Source organism: Entelurus aequoreus, linkage group LG12 (genome assembly GCF_033978785.1).
Source record: "Entelurus aequoreus isolate RoL-2023_Sb linkage group LG12, RoL_Eaeq_v1.1, whole genome shotgun sequence".
NCBI lineage: Eukaryota > Metazoa > Chordata > Actinopteri > Syngnathiformes > Syngnathidae > Entelurus > Entelurus aequoreus.
The window spans coordinates 39,369,479-39,395,338 of record NC_084742.1 but is presented as its reverse complement, the minus strand read 5'-3'; the positions used below and the strand labels follow the sequence as shown (position 1 = coordinate 39,395,338).

At 41.0% G+C, this 25,860-nt stretch overlaps 1 protein-coding gene across 2 annotated transcripts; it reads left to right on the top strand.

Moving 5' to 3' along the window:
* Positions 1 to 17,384: 17,384 nt before the first annotated feature.
* Positions 17,385 to 24,856, top strand: rpl34 (ribosomal protein L34). 2 transcript variants are annotated; one of them, XM_062065952.1, is made up of 5 exons: positions 17,385 to 17,439; positions 17,829 to 17,900; positions 17,974 to 18,073; positions 24,529 to 24,632; positions 24,724 to 24,856. In XM_062065952.1, exons 2-5 carry the CDS (start codon positions 17,836 to 17,838, stop codon positions 24,806 to 24,808), a joined length of 354 nt encoding a protein of 117 aa, XP_061921936.1. In that variant the 5' UTR covers positions 17,385 to 17,439; positions 17,829 to 17,835; the 3' UTR covers positions 24,809 to 24,856. The 2 variants fall into 2 exon arrangements, with proteins under 2 accessions (XP_061921936.1, XP_061921937.1); XM_062065953.1 differs by lacking the exon at positions 17,385 to 17,439 and adding an exon at positions 17,446 to 17,592.
* Positions 24,857 to 25,860: the final 1,004 nt, after the last annotated feature.

The window sequence follows — 25,860 nt, the reverse complement described above, 5'->3', positions numbered from 1 at the left end:
CTGCTCCTCCACATCGAGAGGAGCCAGATGAGGTGGTTCGGGTATCTGGTCATAATTCCACCCAAATGCCTCCCTGGGGGAAGTGTTCAGGGCACGTCCAACCGGTAGGAGACCACGGGGAAGACCCAGTACACAGTGGAGAGACTTTGTCTTCCAGCTGGCCTGGGAACGCCTTGGGAAACCCTGTGTAGAGCTGGACGAAGTAGCTGGGGAGCGGGAAGTCTGGGCTTCTCTGCTTAGGCTGCTGCCCCCGCGACCCGATTTCTGATAAGCGTAAGAAGGTGGATGGATGGATGGATTGCATCACAGTTTTCCCTCCAAGGTCCAATTGTGCACCATTGGATGACAATGACGTCACATTGCTTTGTGAACTGCGATTTAAAACTATGTCAAGGTCAATGCATGCTCTTGGGAGAGCCTAACCCCCTACCACCAGAACCCTTAGGATTAGAGCTAAATACAGCGGAATTGAAGCTCATTGTGTGCATGTGTGCGTGTGTTTTTGTGTGTGTGTGTGTGTGCGTGCGTGGGAAAGAGACACTAATGGTCTGCTGCTGTATAATAAATCATGATTTACTGAACTCATTGATTGACCTTCTTCCATATCTTCCCGATCGGCTTCCTGTTACCTAATAGGAGAGCGTGCGGGCTGATTGCATTAAAAGGCGTTACCTTGCGCCTTATCGATACGGAGTGGCATCCCTTGTGGTTATTAGTATGAATATATCTTAAAATAAAGTATTTTTCAACAATTTTGAAGAAGACGCTCCACAACTATGTATTGGAAGGGTTTTGTCCAAAATCTAGCCTTGAGGCTAGAAATTAGAGAGTTTAAAAGTTATTTCAGTTAGCCTGACTGAAAACATAATTTTTTGTGTGTCTATGGCTTTAATGCTAATGGCCTGTGTTTGTTCACCCTGTGTGTGTGGCTCCAAAAAGCACGATTATCTATTTTTACACATACACGGTGACTCCACGCTTGTCCATAACACCATTTAATACATGAAACAATATAACATAAACGCTTGAGGCCACTTAAACATTTTAAAAGTACACTTATAGGTCTCAAAATGGTGCTTCTTAGGCTAGTGTGATGAGAAAATGTATCATTTGCGAGCATAACTTATAGGTACAGTAACATGTTGTTTGAGTTAGCATACCGTCTGAGTGAATGCTGCATTTATTACGATGTGTTTCCACGTAAATTAAATTACAGCAGTAGCTCAATTTGAGAGGACCCCTACTTAAAAGTTTTCATTTAAATAGGAGATGTCTCTTGGCTAATTGTTATGCCTTTAGTTGTAAGCAAAAATTTGAGTTACAAGCATCCATGCCATTAGTTTGCGTAGCAAATGTCACAGTGAACCCATAAGATCCGCTAGGGATCACTGCTGGTTCGCACCATTCTGAAGCAGGATTAGTCTAACCCCAGCCAAGAATGTAAAAAAAATATCTAAACATTGGACATTTATCCATAAAAAAATAGAAAAGCTGCTGATGGTGTGTTTGACGAAGAAGCAGCTGGAAAGAGAGACCATAGAAGTCCAGTCTTCAAGATACATGCTGTACATTATTATTATTATACTTCATCTACTGTAATTGTTAGTTGGGGGGAGGAGGGCAAGCACCAATTGATTTAAATTGATTTCAATGGGAGACATCTCTTTTTGAGCTGTTGACTTCTGAGGCTCACTGGCACCCAGATTCTTATGTTAGCATTACTGATTAAATTCATGAGCCTGTAAAGACCACCATGCATTTGGTGTGACCCTGTTGAAAACTTTACAAACCGCTCAATTTCTATGTCTTTATTTCAGGCAATCTCTTTCTTGGCTACAACATACATTTTCCCCCAACACTAATAAAAATGCAATGTAAAGAATCTTAACAAAAACATGTGCTAATGGGAGTCAAAGGAAACAAATAATTTCTGACAGAGGGTAAAGGGTTTTTGCATTATATATGCAAACATCTTATTCTATACGCCTTGCAATGTCATGTGACAATAAAGAGAGTCCCCAACTAAAAACGAGAATACATTTTTTCCCATCTCTGTCAAAATCCTGAACAAGGCAGATTTCAGTCCCCCCAGTCCTAAACTGGGGGGACTGAATTAATTCTGCCTTCCCTATTATTCTTGTCTATTCATGAGAACCAGCATCATCTGCAGTGGACATTGATTGTTTTCCTATTTAGTATGTTAGAGTTACGAAATTCGTCAAACACAAGTATGAAATAAAATAAGAGTAGCCCTTTCAATACAACAGGAGCGCTCTGCTGTTTTTAAAGGCCTACTGAAATGAAATGTTTTTATTTAAACGGGAATAGCAGATCCCTTCTATGTGTCATACTTGATCATTTCGCGATATTGCCATATTTTTGCTGAAAGGATTTAGTATAGAACAACGACAATAAAGTTCGCAACTTTTGGTCGCATATAAAAAAAAGCTTTGCCTATACTGGAAGTAGCGTGACGTCACAGGAGGAAGGATTCCTCACAATTCCCCGTTGTTTACAATGGAGCGAGAGAGATTCGGACCGAGAAAGCGACGATTACCCCATTAATTTGAGCGAGGATGAAAGATTTGTGGATGAGGAACATTAGAGTGAAGGACTAGAGTGTAGTGCAGGGTGTATCTTTTTTCGCTCTGACCGTAACTTAGGTACAAGGTCTCATTGGATTCCACACTCTCTCCATTTTCTATTGTGGATCACGGATTTGTATTTTAAACCACCTCGGATACTATATCCTCTTGAAAATGAGAGTCGAGAACGCGAAATGGACATTCACAGTGACTTTTATCTCCACGACAATACATCGGTGAAGCTCTTTAGCTACGGAGCTAACATGATAGCATCAGGCTCAAATGCAAATAGAAACAACATTTAAAAAAACCTTGACTGGAAGGATAGACAGAAGATCAACAATACTATTAAACCATGAACATGTAAATACACGGTTAATAATTTCCAGCTTGGCGAAGCTTAACAATTGAAGCTAACTTAGCTACGGAGCGGCGGCGGCGGCAGGCGTTGTAGCTTTCGACGACACCCCGGCCGCCTGGTTGTGTTGCTGTAGTCCGCCGCTATTACACCGATCGCACCTACAACTTTCTTCTTTGCAGTCTCCATTGTCCATTAAACAAATTGCAAAAGATTCACCAACACAGATGTCCAGAATACTGTGGAATTTTTCGATGAAAACAGAAAAGTTTGTATGGTGACACATTGGGTCCGAATACTTCCGTTGCCGTCGTGACGTCACACGCATACGTCATCATACACAGACGTTTTCAAGCGGAAGTTTCCCGGGAAATTTAAAATTGCACTTTATAAGTTAACCCGGCCGTATTGGCATGTGTTGCAATGTTAAGATTTCATCATTGATATATAAACTATCAGACTGCGTGGTCGGTAGTAGTGGGTTTCAGTAGGCCTTTAAAGAGCTACTGTAAAAAAGCTAGTCAAAGATCATCTCTATAACAGTGTTTGAGTGTTTGTAGGAATCTGCCGCAAAAATATTAATTCCTCCTTGTATAATTTTTTTCTGAAGTCTGGTGTCCTTTCCAGGCCGTGGTTTGCCACTTGCATAGCCCTACCTTGTTAACAGTGATGGGCAGTAAGCAGCTACATGGAGCTAAGCTGTGTAGCTTAACTACATTTTCCAGTAGCTTGGCGGTAGCTTAGCTACTTTTTTAACGAGTAGCTTTTACTGTAATTTAGCTACTTTTGGACCCATGTAGCATCAAAGCTACAAGCTACAAAGAGAGAAAATGGACTGCCAAAAAATACGGAGAAAATACAATGACCTGGATGAATAAGAACATCCATACATACGGAGAAAACCCATGATGATTGGTTGGTGTTCGTATGATGAGTCACAATTGGCTAAGGTTAGGGCGAAACATTACCGACCGGCCAATCAGAGCCAAGATAAGGCGGGTCATCGAAACCACGAAACAAAATCATAACAGACACGCACTCATGTCACATGACGACGAGGGAAACAGAGACAAAGGGGCGCTTCAAGCTGACGACTCAAAAAAAACAAAAAAAACATGCTTTAAAATAAATAAATACATTTTCCTTTAGTGATGAAGATGACGTGCTGGAAACCCACAATAATGTGTGTCCTTGACCATATTTACACAAATGTATACGTTTAGAGAGATAAAATGCCCCAAACCTTAGCTTTTAGTTGTTTATTGTGTAAACCAAAATCATAACTGCTCTCTTCATCTAAGACAGTGGTGAAGATCTGGCCCGCGAATGAATTATCTATGGGCCCCGGGATGATATTCGATTAGTATTAGAATCGGCCCGCAGGCCACAGCCGCCTGCTTTGAAGGAAGTTTGTTTTTGTCTGTGAGCCTGTTGAAAAATGTTGGATTATTCATTTAATCATTAAATAAAACACAGTACACTGTGTTAAGTATTGCTTCAATAGGTTATGTGCAATCATTTTAATATAGACATTGAACTAGTCCGGCCCTCGGCTTGTAGCAAATATGTTTTTTTGGCCGTCTAATGTATTTGACTTCGACATCCCTAATCTAAGACATCCAACCCCGACTTAAACAAGTTGAAAAACTTATTCGGCTGTTACCATTTAGTGGTCAATTGTACGGAATATGTACTGAACTGTGCAATCTACTAATAAAAGTTTAAATCAATCAACACAAATTTAGGAAGGTGAGTTGAGTTCATGAAAAGTTTTACCGCACATAACCATTACCAACTGTTCCCAAACAACACACAAGTCATTGTTTTGTTTTTGGTCAAGATATGCTGGGGGTTTTTTTTAGAGAAAAAAATGAATTAGAGGTGTGGGGCCAAAGAAAAGGCAAACAAAATACATACGTACAGTGGGAAGTGGGGAGCCCTAGAGGTAGTTGTAGGGCATGGGTGTCAAACTCTGGCCCGTGTAATTTCACTTGGCCCTTGAGGCAATATCAAATTAACACTAAAGCTGGCACGCCGATTATATATTGCGGCATTGCCGCGGTGACACCACATTCACCGCTAATTCTCATACTCGCCAACCCTCCCGGGAGACTTCCAAACTTCATTGCCCCTCCCGAAAATCGTCACGTCTGCTTTTCATCCAGTCCAATTATTGCTGGCCCAGTCACATAACATGTGCGGCTTCTGCACGCACACACACAAGTGAATGCAACCCATACTTCATCAACAGCGATACAGGTTACACTGAGGGTGGCCGAATAAAAAACTTTAGCACTGTTAGAAATATACGCCACACTGTGAATCCACATCAAACAAGAATGACAAACACATATTGGGAGAACATCCGCACCGTAACACAACATAAACACAACAGAACAAATACCCAGAACCCTTTGCAGCACTAACTCTTCCGGGACGCTACAAGGTGTGTGTGTGTGTGTGTGTGTGTGGGGGGGGGGTTGGTGGTATCGGGGGTGTATTTTGTAGCGTCCCGGAAGAGTTAGTGCTGCAAAGTATTCTGGGCATTTGTTCTGTTGTGTTTATGTTGTGTTACGGTGCGGGTGTTCTCCCGAAATGTGTTTGTCATTCTTGTTTGGTGTGGATTCACAGTGTGGCGTATATTTCTAACAGTGTTAAAGTTTTTTATACGGGCACCCTCAGTGTAACCTGTATCGCTTTTGATGAAGTATGCGTTGCATTCACGTGTGTGTGCGTACAGAAGCCGCAAATATCTTATGACTGGGTCTGCACGTTGTTAGAATGGATGAAAAGCGGACGTGACGATAGCTTGTAGAGTATGTTAAAGGCAGTGCCTTTAAGGCACGCCCCCAAGACTGTGGTCCGGTTGGACTATGAGATATAATGACTGATGAAAACCTTCGTTCGATAATGAAGGTTGCATCAGCTCAAAGCCTGAGCTCCGACATTAATGAACTAGCATCCAAGAAAAGATGGCAGGTATCTGGCTTGGGCACATCAGATTAGATCAGTGTGTTGCAAACTGAGCAGTTTAAAGTCCTGAACGGTTGGTTTATTCATAGTTATTTTATTTTCAAATTTATTAGCCTGTGGAAAAAGTTAATGTTGATATTTACCTCAGAAGCCTGCAAATAGAAAAGAGGCATTCAATTTTTATTTAAATTGTATTTGATATGCCATTGATATTTTTTAATTATTATTATCATTATTTGAAACTCGATTTTGCATGTCACTATAAAGTTATATAAGCCTTGCTTGTTCAATATTCAATGCAAAACTTGTTTGGGTCCCTATTAAAAGGTTACTTTGTTCAACCTTGGCCCGCGGCTTTGTTCAGTTTTAAATTTTGGCCCACTCTGTATTTGAGTTTGACACCCCTGTTGTAGGGTGTCCCCACCTAAATGACAGATAGTTAATAGTCATGGACCCTTATTGGGTCAATTTGTACACTCTCAGTTACATCCAGTCATCCATCCTTTTTCTACCACTTGTCCCTCTTGTGGCCTCGGAGTGGTGGTGGTGGGGGCGGGGTGGCTGTGCATTCGGGCAGATGGCAGGGTACACCCTGGACAAGTCACCACTTTATTGCAGGGCCAACACAGATATACAGATAACACTCACATTGCTATTATACATGTGGGCCCATAGATGTAAATGCCGTGAAATGTTGCTTTGATGTAGCGAGCTACTTTTGCCGTGCATCTTGTAGTGTAGCTTGCTACGATTCTTCAGGGGTAGCTTCCCCTGTAGCTTAGTTACATTTAATCAAGAGTAACTTGTAGCTTAGCTTACTACATTTTCCAAGTAGCTTGCCGATCACTGCTGATAAGTGCTTGAGAGTTAAATATTATTGTCGGGCCTCCCTATGTCTAGCATTAAAAAATTACAGTTGGTACAAAATGTGGCTGCTAGACTTTTGACAAGAACAAGAAAGTTTGATCATATTACGCCTATAGTGGCTCACCTGCACTGGCTTCCTGTGCACTTAAGATGTGACTTTAAGGTTTTACTACTTACGTATAAAATAATAAACGTTCTAGCTCCATCCTATCTTGCTGATTGTATTGTACCATATGTCTCGTCAAGAAATTTGCGTTCTAAGAACTCCGGCCTATTAGTGATTCCCAGAGCCCAAAAAAAGTCTGCGAGCTATAGAGCGTTTTCTATTTGGGCTCCAGTACTCTGGAATGCCCTCTTGGTAACAGTTAGAGATGCTAGCTCCGTATAAGCATTTAAGTCCCATCTTAAAACTCATTTGTATACGCTAGCCTTTAAATAGACCCCCCTTTTAGACCAGTTGATCTGCCGCCCTCTCCTGCGTGGAGAGGTTATTAGGTGACCACAGATGAGCGCTAGCTGTTCAAAGTCGGGACCCGGGGTGGACCACTGATTTGGGCATCAGTTGGGGACGTCTCTGCACTGCTGACTTGTCTCCACTCAAGATGATCCCCTGCTGGCCCCACTATGGACTGGACTCCCACACTATTAACTAGATCCACACGACATCCATTGCACTGGTCGCCCAGGGGCGTCCCCTCCAAGGATTCTCGTTGTATCCCATTGGGTTGAATTTTTTCTTGCCGTGATGTCGTTGTGGCTTGTGCAGCCCTTTGAGACACTTGTGATTAAGGGCTACATAAATAAACTTTGATTGATTGATTGATTGATAAAGAGTGGGACAGGATGGAGGACGCAAATGTTTGCAACACTATCATAGCTATGCTAACAATACATCATTATAAAAACGACATCCCCCTAGGTTAGCCTACTTGATGAAAATATTTCTGACATTTGGTGCTCGTAAACGGGCTCTAGGTACACATTATAGTTAACAATCCAATAAAAAAGTACATTTTGCCACATTCCTTCAAAAAAAAGTTTGTAAATGAAGCAGCCAAAGCCTGGAGGAGCCTTGGAGGGCTGTTGCGGTTCACTTGAATGCTGGAGCCGCGGGGCTTCCCTCATCAACGGTCTTCGTGATCAAACTGACTGGCGAGCGGACACATAAGTCAATGAGAGGCCTGAGGATTCCTTATGTAACTGACGCTATTTCTCCTAATTAAATGCACAAAACGTGACCTCTGCGGTTTCTTAGAAAAGTTCATCTAATCAACGTGCGATGTCCTGGTGCCAGCTACCCATCAATAGTTTTCTCATTGAACCAGATCCCTCCAGGCTGTCAGCTTTTTTTTTTTCACCCTAACTCTGGCTCGGCACCACCGATGTGTCCGGCATAAAAGTGATGACTTGTCATGGGTCATGAAGGTGGGGGGGGGGGGGGGGGGTATTTGGACGGGGTGATGCTTGTTTTGATTTGACAAAAACAAGAGAAATTTCCATGGCTTGGCGCTGCCTCGCCAAGCCCCTCCATGCCCGGACCCGGCAGCTAAATCCGAGCCATTGTGTTCCACATAGTTGTATGGATTTGTCAGCAGTGGGGCAGGGGGCAGCGGGGGGTAGATGCAGCCATGATAAGCAAGCAAGTTTTTCCAATGAATGGGGAAGGACAATTGACCTCAGCCGGCCATCGAGCATAGCGTGATTGTAAAAATCTATCAATACTTATTTGCTGACACAAATGAAGCTTCTAATATGGATTGAATATTGTCAGCCTTCTAGGGCAGGGGTGTCCAAAATGTGGCACACAGGTCTTTTGGGGCAGCGTGGCTCAGTTGATAGAGCGGCCGTGTCAGCAACTTGAGGGTTTCAGGTTCAAACCCCGCTTCCACCATCCTAGTCATTGCTGTTGTGTCTTTGGGCAGGACGCTTTAACCACCTGCTCCCAGTGCCACCCACACTGGTTTAAATGTAAATAAAGGGTGTTCACTATGTAAACGCTTTGAGTCTCTAGAGAAAAGAGTTATATAAAAATAATTCACGTCACTTTAATTTAATTGGCCCTCAGCATATACACCAAGCTTAAAATTAATCAAAGGCTAATGAAAAATATGATGAGACATTGTACTAATTTGCTAATACGCAAAGATAACATATCTTTGTTCGGATTAACTCTGTCACGGCGCTTGCGCAATTCCTCATGCCTTCTGCTGCAAGCTCGGCTGACACCTCCGCTGGAAGCGCGCCAGGACACGCCCCTGCTCGCTCTGGCCGCAGCGCGGCCACGCGCCAGCAAAGCTGCAGGCAATCGGTAATCTGCGCACCTGGGACTAATGAAGGCAGGCAGCATAAAGACCAGCGGACCCGAAGATCCAGTGCCGGAACGTAGTTCATTCCTCATAGTAAGCATCACGTCTCTGGCTTCCCTCCTGCGTACTTAGTCTCTCTCTCTGTGACTTCCCTGTTCCCGTGTCTTATGTCCTTTGTGTTGGCCGCAGTGCCTTTCCTGTTCCCCGTGATCGAGCTGTGTGCCTCGACTCGTCTCTGCATTTTGGACTGCCCCCCTCGATCCTCGACCCCTGCTTGGTCACGGACCTCGTTGCTTCTCTCCAGCCCCCGACAGCTTGCTTGCCCACGGACTGCCTTCTTGCCTTGTCCCTCTGGTCTGACGAAAGATTCATCCAAGACGCACTTACAACAAACCCTGGTAACATTAACATTGTTAATTCTACTCATCGTTTTGCACCAAACTCATAGAGTAGCATACACCTCCCACACACTCATCTCCTTCCCCCGCCGTACATAACAAACTGAGCATATATTGACCTATTTTATTTACATTGGATTGATTTGAACATCTGTGATGCATAAAACATACCGATTTCTTCAATTCTTCTGTATGCAGCCCTCAGTGGACAAAGTGCTTTAGGCATGAACCATGTATACATTATATACACACACACACACACACATACTGTATACACATATATCCATCCATCCATTTTCTACCGCTTATCCCTTTCGGGGTCACGGGGGGTGCTGGAGCTTATCTCAGCTACAATCAGGCGGAAGGCGGGGTACACCCTGGACAAGTCGCCATCTCATCACAGGGCAAACACAGATAGACAGACAACATTCACACACTAGGGCCAATTTAGTGTTGCCAATCAACCTATACATATATAAATATATATTTACATACATACATGAATACATACATACATATACCGGTATATACATACACACAGATATACATACATACTTACATACATAAGTATGTATGTATGTATGTATGTAGTCACCTGAAATGGTTTTCACTTCACAGGCGTGCTTGAAGCTATTCGAGAGAATGCCAAGAGTGGGCAAAGCAGTAATCAGAGCAACGGGTGGCTATTTTGAAGAAACTACAATACAAAACATGTTTTCAGTTATTTCACCTTTTTTTGTTAAGTACATAACTCCACATGTGTTCATTCATAGTTTTGATGCCTTCAGTGACAATCTACAATGTAAATAGTCATGAAAATAAAGAAAACGCATTCAATGAGGAGAAGGTGTGTCCAAACTTTTGGGCTGTCCTGTATGGTAATATCGGCCTGCCGATATTATCGGCCGATATATGCGTTAAAATGTAATATCGGAAATTATCTGTATCGGTTTTTTTTATTATCGGTATCGTTTATTTTTGTGTTTTTTTTATTAAATCAACATAAAAAACACAAGATACACTTACAATTAGTGCACCAACCCAAAAAACCTCCCTCCCCCATTTACACTCATTCACACAAAAGGGTTGTTTCCTTCTGTTATTAATATTCTGGTTCCTACATTATATATCAATATATATCAATACAGTCTGCAAGGGATACAGTCCGTAAGCACACATGATTGTGCGTGCTGCTGGCCCACTAATAGTACTAACCTTTAACAGTTAATTTTACTCATTTTCATTCATTACTAGTTTCTATGTAACTGTTTTTTTTTGTTGTACTTTCTTTTTTATTCAAGAAAATGTTTTTAATTTATTTATCTTATTTTATAAAATTTTTTAAAAAGTACCTTATCTTCACCATACTTGGTTGTCCAAATTAGGCATAATAATGTGTCAATTCCACGACTGCATATATCGGTTGATATCAGTATCGGTTGATATCGGTATCGGTAATTAAAGAGTTGGACAATATCGGAATATCGGATATCGGCAAAAAGCCATTATCGGACATCCCTATATATATATATATATATATATATATATATATATATATATATATATATATATATATATATATATATATATATATATATATATATATAAATATATATATATATATATATATATATATATATATATATATATATATATATATATATATATATATATATATATATATATATATGCAGGGGCGTCACTAGCTTTTAAGGACAGGGGGGGCTTAGCCCCCAGATGCACAGGATGCGAGCGAACGTAGCGCACGAGCACAAAACTTCACAAACGGCTAACAAAGACCTAGAAATTAATCATTGTTATTATTATTACTTCAGTGGGTTTATTTTTAATCTGTGTTCAGTACAACAACAAACATGGGTTTGCACAGTGACATTTTGTTTACAGCATCAACAAGAAACAATTACTTGCATGATCCTTCAAGATACACTGAAACACAATGAAAGTCATGGCATTAGCCTCTATGTTATTAATTCACAACATAGAGGCTAATGCCACCACTTTAGCTCACAATACAATAATTGTTTGTTCCCAAATATTTTGAAGTTGCACAGATTACATTTTGGGCACATATGTGACTAAAATGGTTGTAAATTAAAGCCCTGGAAATATTACTTAATTACTTGAATTAAAGTAATATCTGGATCGGGATAATTTGGCTTGTATATAATATATTTATATATATATATTATGGTAAGCCGTTAGGGCAGCACGGTGGAAGAGGGGTTAGTGCGTCTGCCTCACAATACGAAGGTCCTGAGTAGTCGTGAGTTCAATCCCGGCCTCGGGATCTTTCTGTGTGGAGTTTGCATGTTCTCCCCGTGACTGCGTGGGTTCCCTCCGGGTACTCCGGCTTCCTCCCACCTCCAAAGACATGCACCTGGGGATAGGTTGATGGGCAACACTAAATTGGCCCTAGTGTGTGAATGTGAATGTTGTCTGTCTGTCTGTGTTGGCCCTGCGATGAGGTGGCGACTTGTCCAGGGTGTACCCCGCCTTCCGCCCGATTGTAGCTGAGATAGGCTCCAGCGCCCCCTGCGACCCCGAAGGGAATAAGCGGTAGAAAATGGATGGATGGATGGAAGCCGTTAAGGAAATGTAATATATATGGAATTCTAAATAGAAATGAGAAACGTTTATATATATATACTGTAAATAAGAAAGACTTAGAGTCCGTCTGCTGATCTGAAAAAGAGTCAAAGCTGTCAAAGAGCTGAAGCCAAAGTGCAATGCTGAAACAAATAATGCAAACAATAAAATGTATCTTCCAGGGCTTGAGATTAACGTAGTCCCGTCGTCCCAGGGGACGGTAAAAAAAATGCACGGGACAAAATGAAATGCTCCCCGGGACGATGGCTTTTAACCACTTTTTTTTTTTTCTTTTTATGTATTTATTCATTTTACTTTTTTTTTTTCTTTCTATGTATTTATTAATTTTACATTTTATATTAAATGTCTTGGTTTTTCCTCCCTCTGAAAATCCTATGAAATGTTTAACAAGCCATCATATAATAATACAACAGCTATTAATGTAACAATACAATAAAACAAATATATTTAATTATGTTTTTTTCATTATTTTAACAACAGGCTAATGTATATTACTAGATAGATTCTACAATAAACACAAAACTTAAAAACTTAATTATTTACAATTGCAGACACAAGGTTCTTGTTCTGCAGTGCTGTGTGCTAATGTGCTTCGTACACCTGCAGGACCACAAGCAAGGTCGCAGAGAAAATGCGGACTGGATTTTGAGTGATGTGGGCATTTTCTATATGAACAAGTCCAAGGACCGCAAGCAAGGTCGCAGAGAAAATGCGGACTGGATTTTGAGTGATGTTGGCATTTTCTATATGAACAAGTGGAATGGATTGGATACCGACGCACTAAAGGGGCTCTCTACCTTACACTGTGAAGTGAGGGGAAACTGAGTGAAAAATGACAGGTTATATGATTATTTATTTAAACTCATATTCGGGCCACTTTATAATGAATATGTCAGCATGTATTTGTAAAAAAATTAAAATAAAAAAATAAAATAGATTTTTTTTTTTTTTTTTTTTTAACACCAAATTATTTAGGGGGACTTAAGAACATTTTGGGGGGCTTGAGCCCCCCTAAAATAGGCCTAACAACACCAATGGGGGAAACTGAGTGAATAATGACAGGTTATATGATTATTTATTTAAACTCATATTCGGGCCACTTTATAATGAATATGTCGGCATGTATTTGTAAAAAAAAATAAAATAAAAAATATATTTAAAAAAAAAAAACATTTTTAACACCAAATTATTTAGGGGGGCTTAAGAACATTTTAGGGGGGCTTGAGCCCCCCTAAAATAGGCCTAACAACGCCAATGCATATATGTATGTATACATATACCCCCTATAGGAAACCTCAGTCAGCAAAACAAAAAAAGCAACTCATCGGATACCGGCAAATGCAATCAATAAAATGTCCACTATTCCCAACGACAAATGCACTCCAACTTGGGGTATTGAAAGGCCTGCAGGAAAAGGGAAGGCGGGAGGAGGGAGGAATAAATTTAGTTGCACCGACTGGAGAGATTAACAAATAGAAAATCCTCCAGCAGGTTTGGTGACTAAGTGCTGGAGATGATGAGACAGCAGCTGAAAGTGTGATCCTGCTTTTAGACAACATATTTGCCCTATTATGCAAAAGTTAATGTTTGCACGTGAAGTCTCACTTTTCAAAGAGGAGGCGCTCGAAAGCTTGCTTCTGATGTTGCGGCTTTTATTGATGCTATGAAGGAAAAAAAACTATCTATCTATTACATGGGACAAGTGCAGAGTTACAATGTATATGTAATAAGTGGATAAAGGGCATGAAGTGCTTCTTGGAAACACACTTGTTGGTGTCATAAAGCTACAGACACACACAACAGCGTGTTTGCAGTAGAGGTGGCTAAAAGCAATTTTAAAACGGAATGTGTAAAATTTTATTCCAATACACTTTGTGGTGGCTTGAAATACTCAAGCTAAATCGGGGCCCTAAGCAGAATTTTATTTTGAGGCCCATTTTTTCACACATTCATTTAAGGCATGTTTTGTCCTAAACACATTTATGGGAAATAAATAATAATGTATATTTTTTAGTGCAAAATAACACATTTAACGCAATAAAAACAAAGCTGCAGATGTTCCTGTGGCACAACCGTAATCTGTATGTGGAATTACAAGTTTAGCACGAACAATGCACCACAGGAGACAATTAAAATGTATGGAGGATTATATTGCCATTATATTGTTGTAGATAACCAAGCTGGAAGGGGCTAGGAATGTGTTTGTGGTAAAATTTTTATATAAATTTAGTGCCCTGTCATTTACTAAATCGACATTTTTCATGCGCTTCTTCACGCAAAATGATTTGCAAATCTTTTTCAACTTATATTCAGTTGAATAGACTGCAAAAACAATATATTTAATGTTCGAAAAGTTGGCACAGGGGCATTTTTACCACTGTGTTACATGGCCTTTCCTTTTAACAACACTCAGTAAACGTTTGGGAACTGAGGAGACCAATTTTTGAAGCTTTTCAGGTAGAATTATTTCCCATTCTTGCTTGATGTGCAGCTTAAGTTGTTCAACAGTCCGGGGTTTCCGTTGTGGTATTTTACGCTTCATATTGCGCCACACATTTTCAATGGGAGACAGTTCTGGACTACAGGCAGGCCAGTCTAGTACCCGCACTCTTTTACTATGAAGCCACGCTGTTGTAACATGTGGCTTGGCATTGTCTTGCTGAAATAAGCAGGGGCGTCCATAATAACGTTGCTTGGATGGCAACATATGTTGCTCCAAAACCTGTATGTACCTTTCAGCACTAATGGTGCCTTCACAGATGTATAAGTTACCCATGCCTTGGGCACTAATACACCCCCATACCATCACAGAAGCTGGCTTTTGAACTTTGCGCCTATAACAATCTGGATGGTCCTTTTCCTCTTTGATCCGGAGGACATGACGGCCACAGTTTCCAAAAACAATTTGAAATGTGGGCTCGTCAGACCACAGAACACTTTTCCACTTTGTATCAGTCCATCTTAGATGAGCTCGGGCCCAGCGAAGCCGGCAGCGTTACTGGGTGTTGTTGATAAATGGCTTTCGCTTTGCATAGTAAGGCTTTAACTTGTACTTACAGATGTAGTGACCAACTGTAGTTACTGACAGTGGTTTTCTGAAATGTTGCTGAGCCCTTGTGGTGATATCCTTTACACACTGATGTCCCTTTTTGATGCAGTACCGCCTGAAGGATCGAAGGTCTGTAATATAATTCCTTACATGCAGTGATTTCTCTAGATTCTCTGAACCTTTTGATGACATTATAGACCGTAGATGGTGAAATCCCTCAATTACTTGCAATAGCTCATTGAGAAATGTTGTTCTTAAACTGTTCGACAATTTGCTCACACATTTGTTCACAAAGTGGTGACCCTCGCCCCATCCTTGTTTGGGAATGACTGAGCATTTCATGGAAGCTGCTTTTGTACCCAAGCATGGCACCCACCTGTTCCCAATTAGCCTGTTCACCTGTGGGATGTTCCAAAGAAGTGTTTGATGAGCATTCCTCAACTTTCTCAGTCTTTTTTGCCACTTGTGCCAGCTTTTTTGAAACATGTTGCAGGCATCTGTAATGTTGTGAAAATGGGCACGGCCCCTTTAAGAGACTGAGTTCACGAGTCTCTCACGTGATCCCGGAAGTAAAAGGTTCACAACATTGAGAGCGGTAGCGATGCCGGTAAAGCGTACAGCGGAGTATGATTAATGTTTGAAAGTGTTCATTAAACACAGTTCTATAAAGCAAGAGTGGACATCACGTTTCTATAGCATCAAATTCCAAATGAGCTATTATTTGCAAAAAATAACATTTTCCAGTTTGAACGTTAAGTATCTTGTCTTTGAAGTCTATTAAATTGAATATAGGTTGAAAGGGATTTATTTATGATTAACACAACATGCCAACTTCACTGTTTTTGGGTTTTGTACTAACACCCTCTAACAAGAGAATTAGCACCTGATGTTTCTTCCACACAACAATCACCTCCCATAGATTACGTTTAACCTTTTGTGATGTCATTTAAAACAGAGTCCTTCAGTTCACATCATAGAAGGACAACACCACATCCTCGTGACCTTTGGCGATTTGAATACGGATATACAAAGTTTTAATGGCGGGGAGGGAGGGACTATACGATCTCACATGCGAGGGAAGACGACATTGACGCAGTCGTGTGCATGACAGGGTTAAAATCCCGATGTCAACTGTCCCACTGATGCAAGTAGAACAGACAGGGTTGGGATAGATGCACCAGCTTGGATGACAAATCATCAGGAGAAAGGAAAGGGGAAGGGAAGGGGCAGGTCTCGGCTGGAAAAATGCTGCGCTGATGTCATCCGGCAAGGCAAAAGTGGAGCTGTTATTCTATTTTAATCGTGCTGGATTTATTAAACAGGAGCAGCAGGTTTAAATCTCGGCAGATTACATAGAAATACCCAAGGAGAAGTGCAGAAGAGGAGGGGGAGGATGAGGGGCGGCGTGGGAGGGGCCCTGGCATGTATTGCGTAACGTGGTGCACTTTAGGTGAAGCTTCTCTAATCAGCAAGCCCTCCCTCCCAAATGAACACAAACCCAGGAAAGAGTGAGGGAGTAACATAAGACAGCAAAAGACACATTGGATAACAATTTAAATGGGATGTTATATTGAGACGCAGATTAAGCCTGCAGATGTTACTCAGGTTAATCCCACATCTGGATTTAACCACGTCACTGCCTTTATAAATAATGTAGAGCAGGCTGCCACCTCTATAGAGGTCACCGGCGTAGATGTAAAAAGAAGTCGTCATCATGCAATATTTATGGACCAAATGATAACATGTAATATACTTTATTTGCAAAGGGTGAGTTTTAAAAATAACATTTCAGTTCCTTTTAAGGCTAAAACTTGTGTTGTAACTGCTGTGCTTCCATTATGAGAAGCTTGCTTTAAGTTGGTGCTCTTTTTTGTCTGTTTGTATCCATCCATCCATTTTACTACCGCTTGTCCCTTTCGGGTTGCGCCGTCGCGGGAGGCTGGAGCCTATCCCAGCTGCACTGTGCAACCTACTAATTAAAGTCTCAATCAAACACTCGAAGGCATTGTCTCTAACAAGCACTTTTCTTGAAAAAAATCCACATTAAAACATTTGAACGTTTGGATTACGTTGGATAATTTTTTTATTTTACTTTTAAATTAGTAGCATCTAAAAAAAATATGGATGGATATTGTACTCGCAGTGAATAGCAGAGAAGCAAGGAAACCATGCAATACACTACTCCCACCGCCAGGGAGCAGTGCAACGAGTGCCATCGAGGTGCCTTGAACCTCCCACTTCAGTCATCGTTCATCCTCTTCCGGTCGCGACGACGGTACGTATGGCGTCGTTGTGAACTCCCTAATACATCATTGTTTGTGAATCCGCTCTAATCTGGCATTTAGATGTGGTTAAAGTCGATTACCTTGAACGGGGATATATTAGCCATTTATCGGTGCCTTTAATCGTGTGGTCATTTTTCTGATCGGTGAGTTTTAAGCGTTAATATTCTGTGACTCTCCTGGTTCGGTAAGAACACTGTACAGTCATATTAGCTGGTGCCAGAAGCAAACTATGGTCATAAATAATGTCACAATTAATCGGAATGTGTTTCAAACCGCGTATACGCACCCATTATATGTATGACTGACGTCTGTGCCATGGTTTTCTATCACCGTCGTTAGCATGTTAGCATCACAGTAACGCAAGTCCCTTGATTTGCAGCTTCAAAATGGTGCAGCGCCTGACATACCGACGTAGGCTGTCCTACAACACAGCATCTAACAAGACCAGACTGTAAGTGTCCACCCTGCATTGTAGTCTGCAGCATGGAGCTATGTGTTAACATTCCCCTACGGGTGTCCTGCAGGTCCCGGACGCCTGGTAACCGCATCGTGTACCTCTACACCAAGAAGGTTGGCAAAGCCCCCAAGTCAGCTTGTGGCATCTGCCCAGGAAGACTTCGTGGAGTAAGTAACGAGCATGCCATAGGTTGCAAATAACGTTGTAGGGATGTAACAGTAAATGGTATTCTAGTTTTAGTCACTGAAAACACGTCATCTATTAATGCATTTTCGGCAACACTCCGTCCGCCGGCGCAACGCGACCTAGTACGCATGCGCAGAAAATGCACACGTCATAGTCACCTCCAGCGTTGCTTTGTGTGCAAGTTCTTAAATTACATTTTACTTATCTGAACAATATCCAGTGTTGTGGTATTGTACCGAGGATGTCGTTGTGGCTTGTACAGTCCTTTGAGACACTTGTGATTTAGGGCTATATAAATAAACATTGATTGATTGATTGAACTGGGATCCATTATGCTGTGGGGCCCTATTGTAGTGAATCACACACGAACCATCATAAATTAATCAAATCTTTAATGGACAAGTAAAAGTATACAATGAGACAAATAACTTTTTACAACAACCAATGTCAGAATCTAGATATCTGGTCAGGACACTCCTCACTCTTTTGCTTTCACCTTCACTGTCCATTTGTTTTTGGTGGCTTTATATACTCTGGACCTAGAAGTTGAGTCTGTGACATACATGGCGGACAATAACTGATACTGTCTGCTTTGCCAGTCCAAATGCATTCGATGTTGTCCGTAGTCTTCACTCAACGGCTAGGTAATACAAAGCACACGCTACCTTTTTTTATCACATCCACGGGAGGAAGGGACAAAGTTTTTCAGTAAGTAGAATCACAGCTTACCCGGACATTAGAAAGTGCTCTTGCCGTCTGAGACGTGTTGTACCGTATTTTCCGTATTATAAGGCGCACCTTCAATGAATGGCATATTTCAAAACTTTGTTTATATATAAGGCGCACCTATGCATCCATTAGATGGAGCTGCGCTAAAGGGAATGTCAACAAAATAGTCAAGTCAGTCAAACTTTAATAATAGATTACAAACCAGCGTTCTGACAAATCTGTTCACTCCCAAAATGAATAAACAGCTGATTTACTCGTGTTACGGTAAATCAAACGTTAGTGCAATCACAATATAGTAACACTGGAAATAGTGCAGAGCAATAACAATATATCAATAACTCAACGTTGCTCAAACGTTAATGTCACACAACACACAAAATAAACATGTAAACCTCACTATGAAGTTATTCCTCATCCACGAATCCCTCAAATTCTTCTTCTTCAGTGTCCGAATTAAACAGTTGGGCGAATACGGCATCCAACATGCCCAGCTCCGTCTCGTCGAAGTCGTCATTAATCGAGTCAGTGTCGCTGCTGTTGTCTAGCAGTTCAGTGACAATTCCTGCCTTCCTGAAAGGTCGGACCACAGTTGAGACTGATATATCAGCCCAGGCATTTACGATCCACTGGCAGATAGTGGCGTATGTCGTCCGGCGCTGTCTCCCTGTATTGATGAACGTGTGTTCGCCTTCTGTCATCCGTGTTCTACTGCGTGACTGATCGCCTTGAGTTTAAACTGCGTCGTAAGCGTGTCTCTTAATAGGAGCCATTTTGGGGTCTTTACATAAACACACAAATGGAAATGAAACGTCATATATCCCAGCATGCACCACGCGCTTCTTCTACGGGGGCGGCTGCTTACCATAGAAGAAGAAGAAATGAAACGTCATATATCCCAGCATGCACCGCACGCTTCTACGGGGGCAGCTGCTTACCATAGAAGAACTTCTTCTACGGTGGAAAAGGAAGTTGGCGGCTGCTTACCATAGAAGAAGAAGAAGAGCTTCTTCTACGGGGAAAAAGAAGTTGGCGGCTGTTTACCGTAGGTGCGAGACCTAAACTTTATGAAAATGAAGTTTAGGTTTGTTTTTGCTCAATATTGGTCCATATATAAGGCGCACTGTCAGCTTTTGAGAAAATTTGAGGTTTTTAGGTGCGCCTTATAGTGCGGAAAATACGGTATTCGAAATAGTTGCAATCGTGCGTTTCCTTCACTTAAGGTATTCATGTGTGATTTCCACAAGCGTCTGTACATTTAGGGGAGAAGAAGAAACACGGGCATGTCTGGATGACTCGCCTCCATCTTTCCAGTGGTTAGTTCCGGTTGTTATGAAGCTGGCTGTGGCGCGGTCTTTCTCACATCACTTCCTGTTTGGGGTGCGGTCTTTCTGACTTCACTTCCTCTCCGAACTCATTTTGTAAACGATCAATGAGTCCATACAAAGCTAAGAGCCGGAGATTGAAGAGATACACGGCGCACTTACCCGTGTAAAACATTGTCCGAGGAGGGGGACCTTAAACGATAGATTAGTGTGGCTGAAACGAGGCTTAGACTAAATAATTATTTGTTTAAGGGGTTACCCGGCTTAGTGTAGACATGGCCTAAGTCACAGTAGCGCTGGCTCATGCGCACTAGCATCGTTTGGCTTGAAAAAACAGGGAGAAACACGACTACACAGACTTTGCTACGGAGATTTCCCCTCGAAGTAAACCGTGAAGTGCTTGGTTTAACTTAATTTTCTTTCGCTTAATTTCAGTGGAGTCTCGGTGTACGTAGGGGACGGCATGGCGAAGTTGGGAGAGTGGCCGTGCCAGCAATCTGAGGGTTACTGGTTCAATCTCCACCTTCTACCATCCTAGTCACGTCCGTTGTGTCCTTGAGCAAGACACTTCACCCTTGCTCCTGATGGGTCTGGTTAGCCCTGTGCATGGCATGTGTGTGTGAATGTGTGTGTGTGTAAATGGGTGAATGTGGAAAAATAGTGTCAAAGCGCTTTGAGTTCCTTACAAAAAAGGTAGAAAAGCGCTATACAAGTACGACCCCTTTACCATTTACGTTTAAGAGTGGATTGCTGTTTTTAGATGACAGGCGTGGACAATATTGGAGACAGACTTGTTTGTCTCACACTAAAAATATACAGTGAAGGAGAAAACTACTTGAATTATTAATGTTCTCAATACAGCGTCCATAAGCTGCTGTGACTGACTAAATAATGTGAGAAAACATGCAGCAGGCGTTGTGTCGGGAACGTTGCCACAACTTGTTTATAAAGTCTTGTCTGCTGGGATGCTCACTCTTCCTTTATCTAACTGCAAACTTTCAGTGTTCAAATAACATAAATGCTATTTTGTCATCTCATCGAATTGAATGCAGGCCTTGAAGATTGTGTGTTCGATGTGAGAGGTATAACTCCTGTTTATTTTTGTTGGCCAAACTTTGTGTTAGAGAAGAACAATTGTTTATTAGACTTTTTCATTAGCCAAACTGCTGTTTTGTATTGATATCAAAAAGTAAACACCATGTTTTTTACATTACTTGTGGGTTTTTTTCATGTTAGTTTTTACTTTAAAAACCATTAATGTGACATAGCATTTTGTTAGTTTTATTGTGTATAGTTAATTCCTATACAATATATTTCGGCTCAAACTCTTAACGGATCTGTCCCAATACATGTAAATGTACATACCGTATTTTCCGCACCATAAGCCGCACCTAAAAACCACAATTTTTGTCAAAAGCAGACAGTGCGGCTAATAACCCGGTGCGCCTTATATATGGATTAATATTCATATTTATTTTCATAAGGTTTAGGTCTCGCAACTACGGTAAACAGTCGCCATCTTTTTTCCCCGTAAAAGAGGAAGCGCTTCTTCTTCTACGGTAAGCAACCGCCCCCATAGAAGAGGAAGCGCTTCTTCTTCTACTGTAAGCAACCGCCAAGGTGAGGACCCGCCCCCGTAGAAGAAGAAGCTCGCGGATATTTAATTTCATTTGTGTGTTTCCGTAAAGACAACAAAATGTCTCCTCCTAAGAGACACGCGTACAAGGTTCCACTGACTTTTGATATTCATGTGAACCGCACTGTGGATACAACGGGAGCATGTACGGTGAATATTCGCACCACAGGGAATGAGAAGTCGTCCTTCACCGTGGTTCTAGCTTGCCATGCTAACGGCCAGAAACTTCCACCCACGGTGATATTCAAAAGGAAGACCTTGCCAAAAGAGAACTTTCCAGCCGGCGTCATCATAAAAGCTATCTCGAAGGGATGGATGCATGAAGAAAAGATGAGCGAGTGGTTGATAGACGTTTACGCGAAGACACCGGGTGACTTTTTTCACGCAGCGCCGTTCCTGTTGATCTATGACTGCATGCGCGTCCACATCACAGATGGTGTCAAAAAACAAGTGAAGCACACCGAAGAAGAAGAATTCGAAGGAATTTGTAGATGAGTAATAACTTCAGAAAGTGAGCTTTAATGTTTATTTTGTGTGTTGCGTGACACTAACGTATGAGCAACGTTGAGTTATTGATGTTGCTATTGCTCTGCACTATTTTGAGTGTTACTATTTTTGTTATTGCACATTTGCACATTACATTTTGGGAGTGAACAGAGTTGTTAGAACGCTGGTTTGTAATATATTATTAAAGTTTGACTGACCTATCTGACTGTTTTGTTGACATCCCTGTAGCGTAGGTGCGGCTATTAGCACGGGGCGGCTAATAGGTAAACAAAGTTTTGAAATATGCCGTTCATTAAACGTGCGGCTAATAACACGGGGCGCCTTATGGTGCGGAAAATACGGTAACTTAAAAAAAAGTGCATCTATCAAAATGTAAAAATAGAGAATAAAAGGCATCATGTAATGAGAAAAAGATGACACGTTTATATTATTAAAGAACAAAAAAACATATTTGTCTTTAAATAAGGATAATCGTTCATAGCCTTTTTATTAGACCTTACAAACTACATGATGGCGTTCCCACCCCAACTCTGTTTTACCTAACATAATCAATAATTCTGATTTCAATATTGATTTTAAAAGATGTCTTAATTATTTTGATCTCATACATGAACACTGTTTTTATCTGTATGGACAAAAATTATGTCATGTCTTATGGCCACCAGGTGCCACTTTGCATATTTTTTTACATTTGTTTTTATTTGTTTTATCTCTTATGTCCATAAAGTGCTATCTTGCACAATTATCACTTTTTTTCTTCCATATTACTTTGTTTATAATGCTTGCCTTGTTTTCATATGCACATTCAATTTCTATTTGAGGTAAACATGAAAGGGTTTTTATCTACAATGTTTCTTCTACAAAGGAAATAGTTTTTTGTTTTTATAAATACAACTTGGTTAAAAGATTACAGTTCATGTACTTTTAGAATTTTTTTAGCTCATTTAAAAATACTGACATAATAAAAGCAGTGATTAGAAATGTCCATAGCGTGACATCCTTACTATGATTTGTTTAAAAAATTGTATTCGCTGATACGATTCCGGGCTCATATTTTTTTAGAACGTTACGATCCGAAACGATTCAGTGAGTTGAAATCGTTTTAGTAACATTTTAGCCGGAAAAAAATCAACCAGTGTGACTGAAATAGAATAGAAAGTACTTTATTGATCCCTGGGGGAAATTCAGTATTCAAATTCAATAAATACTGGATACTGGAGATTCCCACCTCGACTGCAGACTGCAAGTTTGGTTGCAGATATTCCAGTTATTTCTTGTATGGGAATTACTGTAGATTACAATGGTTAAAATCACCCTAGATCATTACAGCACAGTCCGGATGTGTATTTTCATGCCCATAGATCATGTCACGTAATTCCTTCGGTGCAACCTCCTCGTTCGCTGAGGGGGCGGGTGTGTACACAACACCCACAATAATACATTGCGGATAAAATGGTCTTAACTTCAAAGTCAGATAAACCACATTTTCAGAACAGGAGTTTGAAATAATCTTACGTGTGCCATGCTTTAACGAGGGAAGCGGTTCCTTCTTCCTGAGTCATGCCGCTGAAGTTGAAGTTTGTTCGTTTTATTTCCCAGAGACTGAACATTTGCCAGGATTATTACTGGAATAGTTAGCCTTCCTTTGCTAACCATGTGCCGGAGTCCATGTTCAGCTCCTCCCCTTCTGCCATGTTTTGGTTTTGGCTTGTTGTCGACTGTTGCCCCCGTCTGCAGTGGTCCGAGCATCTGGTTAGCATAGCATGCTACCCAAGAAAAGGACTCAGCATCACTGGGTCAAAAAGTCAGAAATTGCTGTGCTCTCTCAGCTTTACTAAGCTCGCTCGATCATAAAAAGCTTTTTCAGGGTATGTCCTCTGAGCTCTGCTCATGAAAGTGAGAAATATAAGTACACGTTGACTCTGAGATCTTCGCGACGTCGCCCTGTGTGGAGAGCCATCTTGGATCTTTTCATGTGATGTTTATGGCCTTTCATTATTTAAAGTGCTGAAAACAACTTTATATAAAGTCTATTGTTTTTAAAGCCAATGTTTTCTTTTCTAGTATCGATAAAATTGATTAATTACCTTTTAAATCCTGGAAGGCCAACGAGCTGAGCACAGTTCGATTTAGTTAGATTTTCTTCAATGAATATAATTTGATATCGATTAATTGTTACACCGCAAGTTGCAAAGATGATCAAACAAAGCAATGACTGTGCTGTAAAATGTTCTCTTACCAGGTCCGGGCTGTGAGACCTCAGGTTCTGATGAGGCTCTCCAAGACCAAGAAACATGTCAGCAGGGCTTATGGCGGCTCCATGTGCGCCAAATGTGTGCGTGACAGGTAAAAGTTGGAATATATTTTTAAACTCACTAGAGCATTGTGTATGATACAATGGTTTTCTAATGTTTTCTAATGTGTTTTTATTGTCCAGGATCAAGCGTGCTTTCTTGATTGAGGAGCAGAAGATTGTGGTCAAGGTGCTCAAAGCCCAAGCACAGAGCCAGAAGTCAAAGTAAAGCGTGTATTTGTATTGCCACAATAATAAAAGACAATTATTAAATGTTCTTTGTTTCAATCTCTTCATATTAAACTTGCTTATACTATGTTCACACTGCATTGTACCTATATTTACCGGTAGTTTGGATTGTTTGTTTGCATTTTTATTTACTGTATTTTCCGCACTAAAAGGCGCACCTAAAAACCTACAATTTTGTCAAAAGCTGACAGTGCGCCTTATAATCTGGTGCACCTTATATATGGACTAATATTGAGCCTCCAACAGGTAAAAGTTTCAATCAATCGCAACTATGATAAGCAGCCGCCGACTTAATTTTCCCCCGTAGAAGTTCTACGGTAAGCAGCCGCCCCCGTAGAAGAAGCGCACGGTGCATGCTGGGATATATGACTGCGCGAGGCGTGCCGTTTCATTTCCATTTGTTTGTTTATGTAAAGACCCCAAAATGGCTCCTGTTAAGAGACACGCTAAGACGATCAGTCACGCAGTAGAACACGGGAATGGAGCAGCAGCGACACTGACTCGATGAATGACGACTTCGACGAGACGGAGCATGTTGGATGCCGTATCCGCCCAACTGTTTAATTCGGACACTGAAGAAGAATTCGAGGGATTCGTGGATGAGGAATAACTTCATAAAGTGAGCTTTACATGTTTATTTTGGGTGTTGTGTTGTGTGACATTAACGTTTGAGCAACATTGAGTTATTGATATATTGTTATTGCTCTGCACTATTTCGAGTGTTACTATATTGTGATTGCACTAACTTTTGATTTACTGTAACAGTATCACTGTTTTTTACGTGTTTATTGAATCAGGGAAAAGTTCCCCTCCACTATGTGATCTAAATGTTGCACTACATGTTATACCTTGCTGTTGTTAAAACATAAACAAAACTCCACGTCACTGACTTTACCTCGGGGAAAATAATAAAACAGCTGTTTATTCATTTTGGGAGTGAACATAGTTGTCAGAACGCTGGTTTGTAATCTATTAGTAAAGTTTGACTGACCTATCTGACCGTTTTGTTGACATTCCCTTTTGCGCAGCTCC

Excerpts from the sequence above, each read along its gene's own strand:
- rpl34 (XM_062065952.1), top strand. The coding sequence starts at position 17,836 with ATGGTGCAGCGCCTGACATACCGACGTAGGCTGTCCTACAACACAGCA. Across the intron at positions 17,901-17,973 it reads GCATCTAACAAGACCAGACT|GTCCCGGACGCCTGGTAACC; the intron begins GTAAGTGTCCAC and ends GGTGTCCTGCAG. Across the intron at positions 24,633-24,723 it reads GCCAAATGTGTGCGTGACAG|GATCAAGCGTGCTTTCTTGA; the intron begins GTAAAAGTTGGA and ends TTTATTGTCCAG.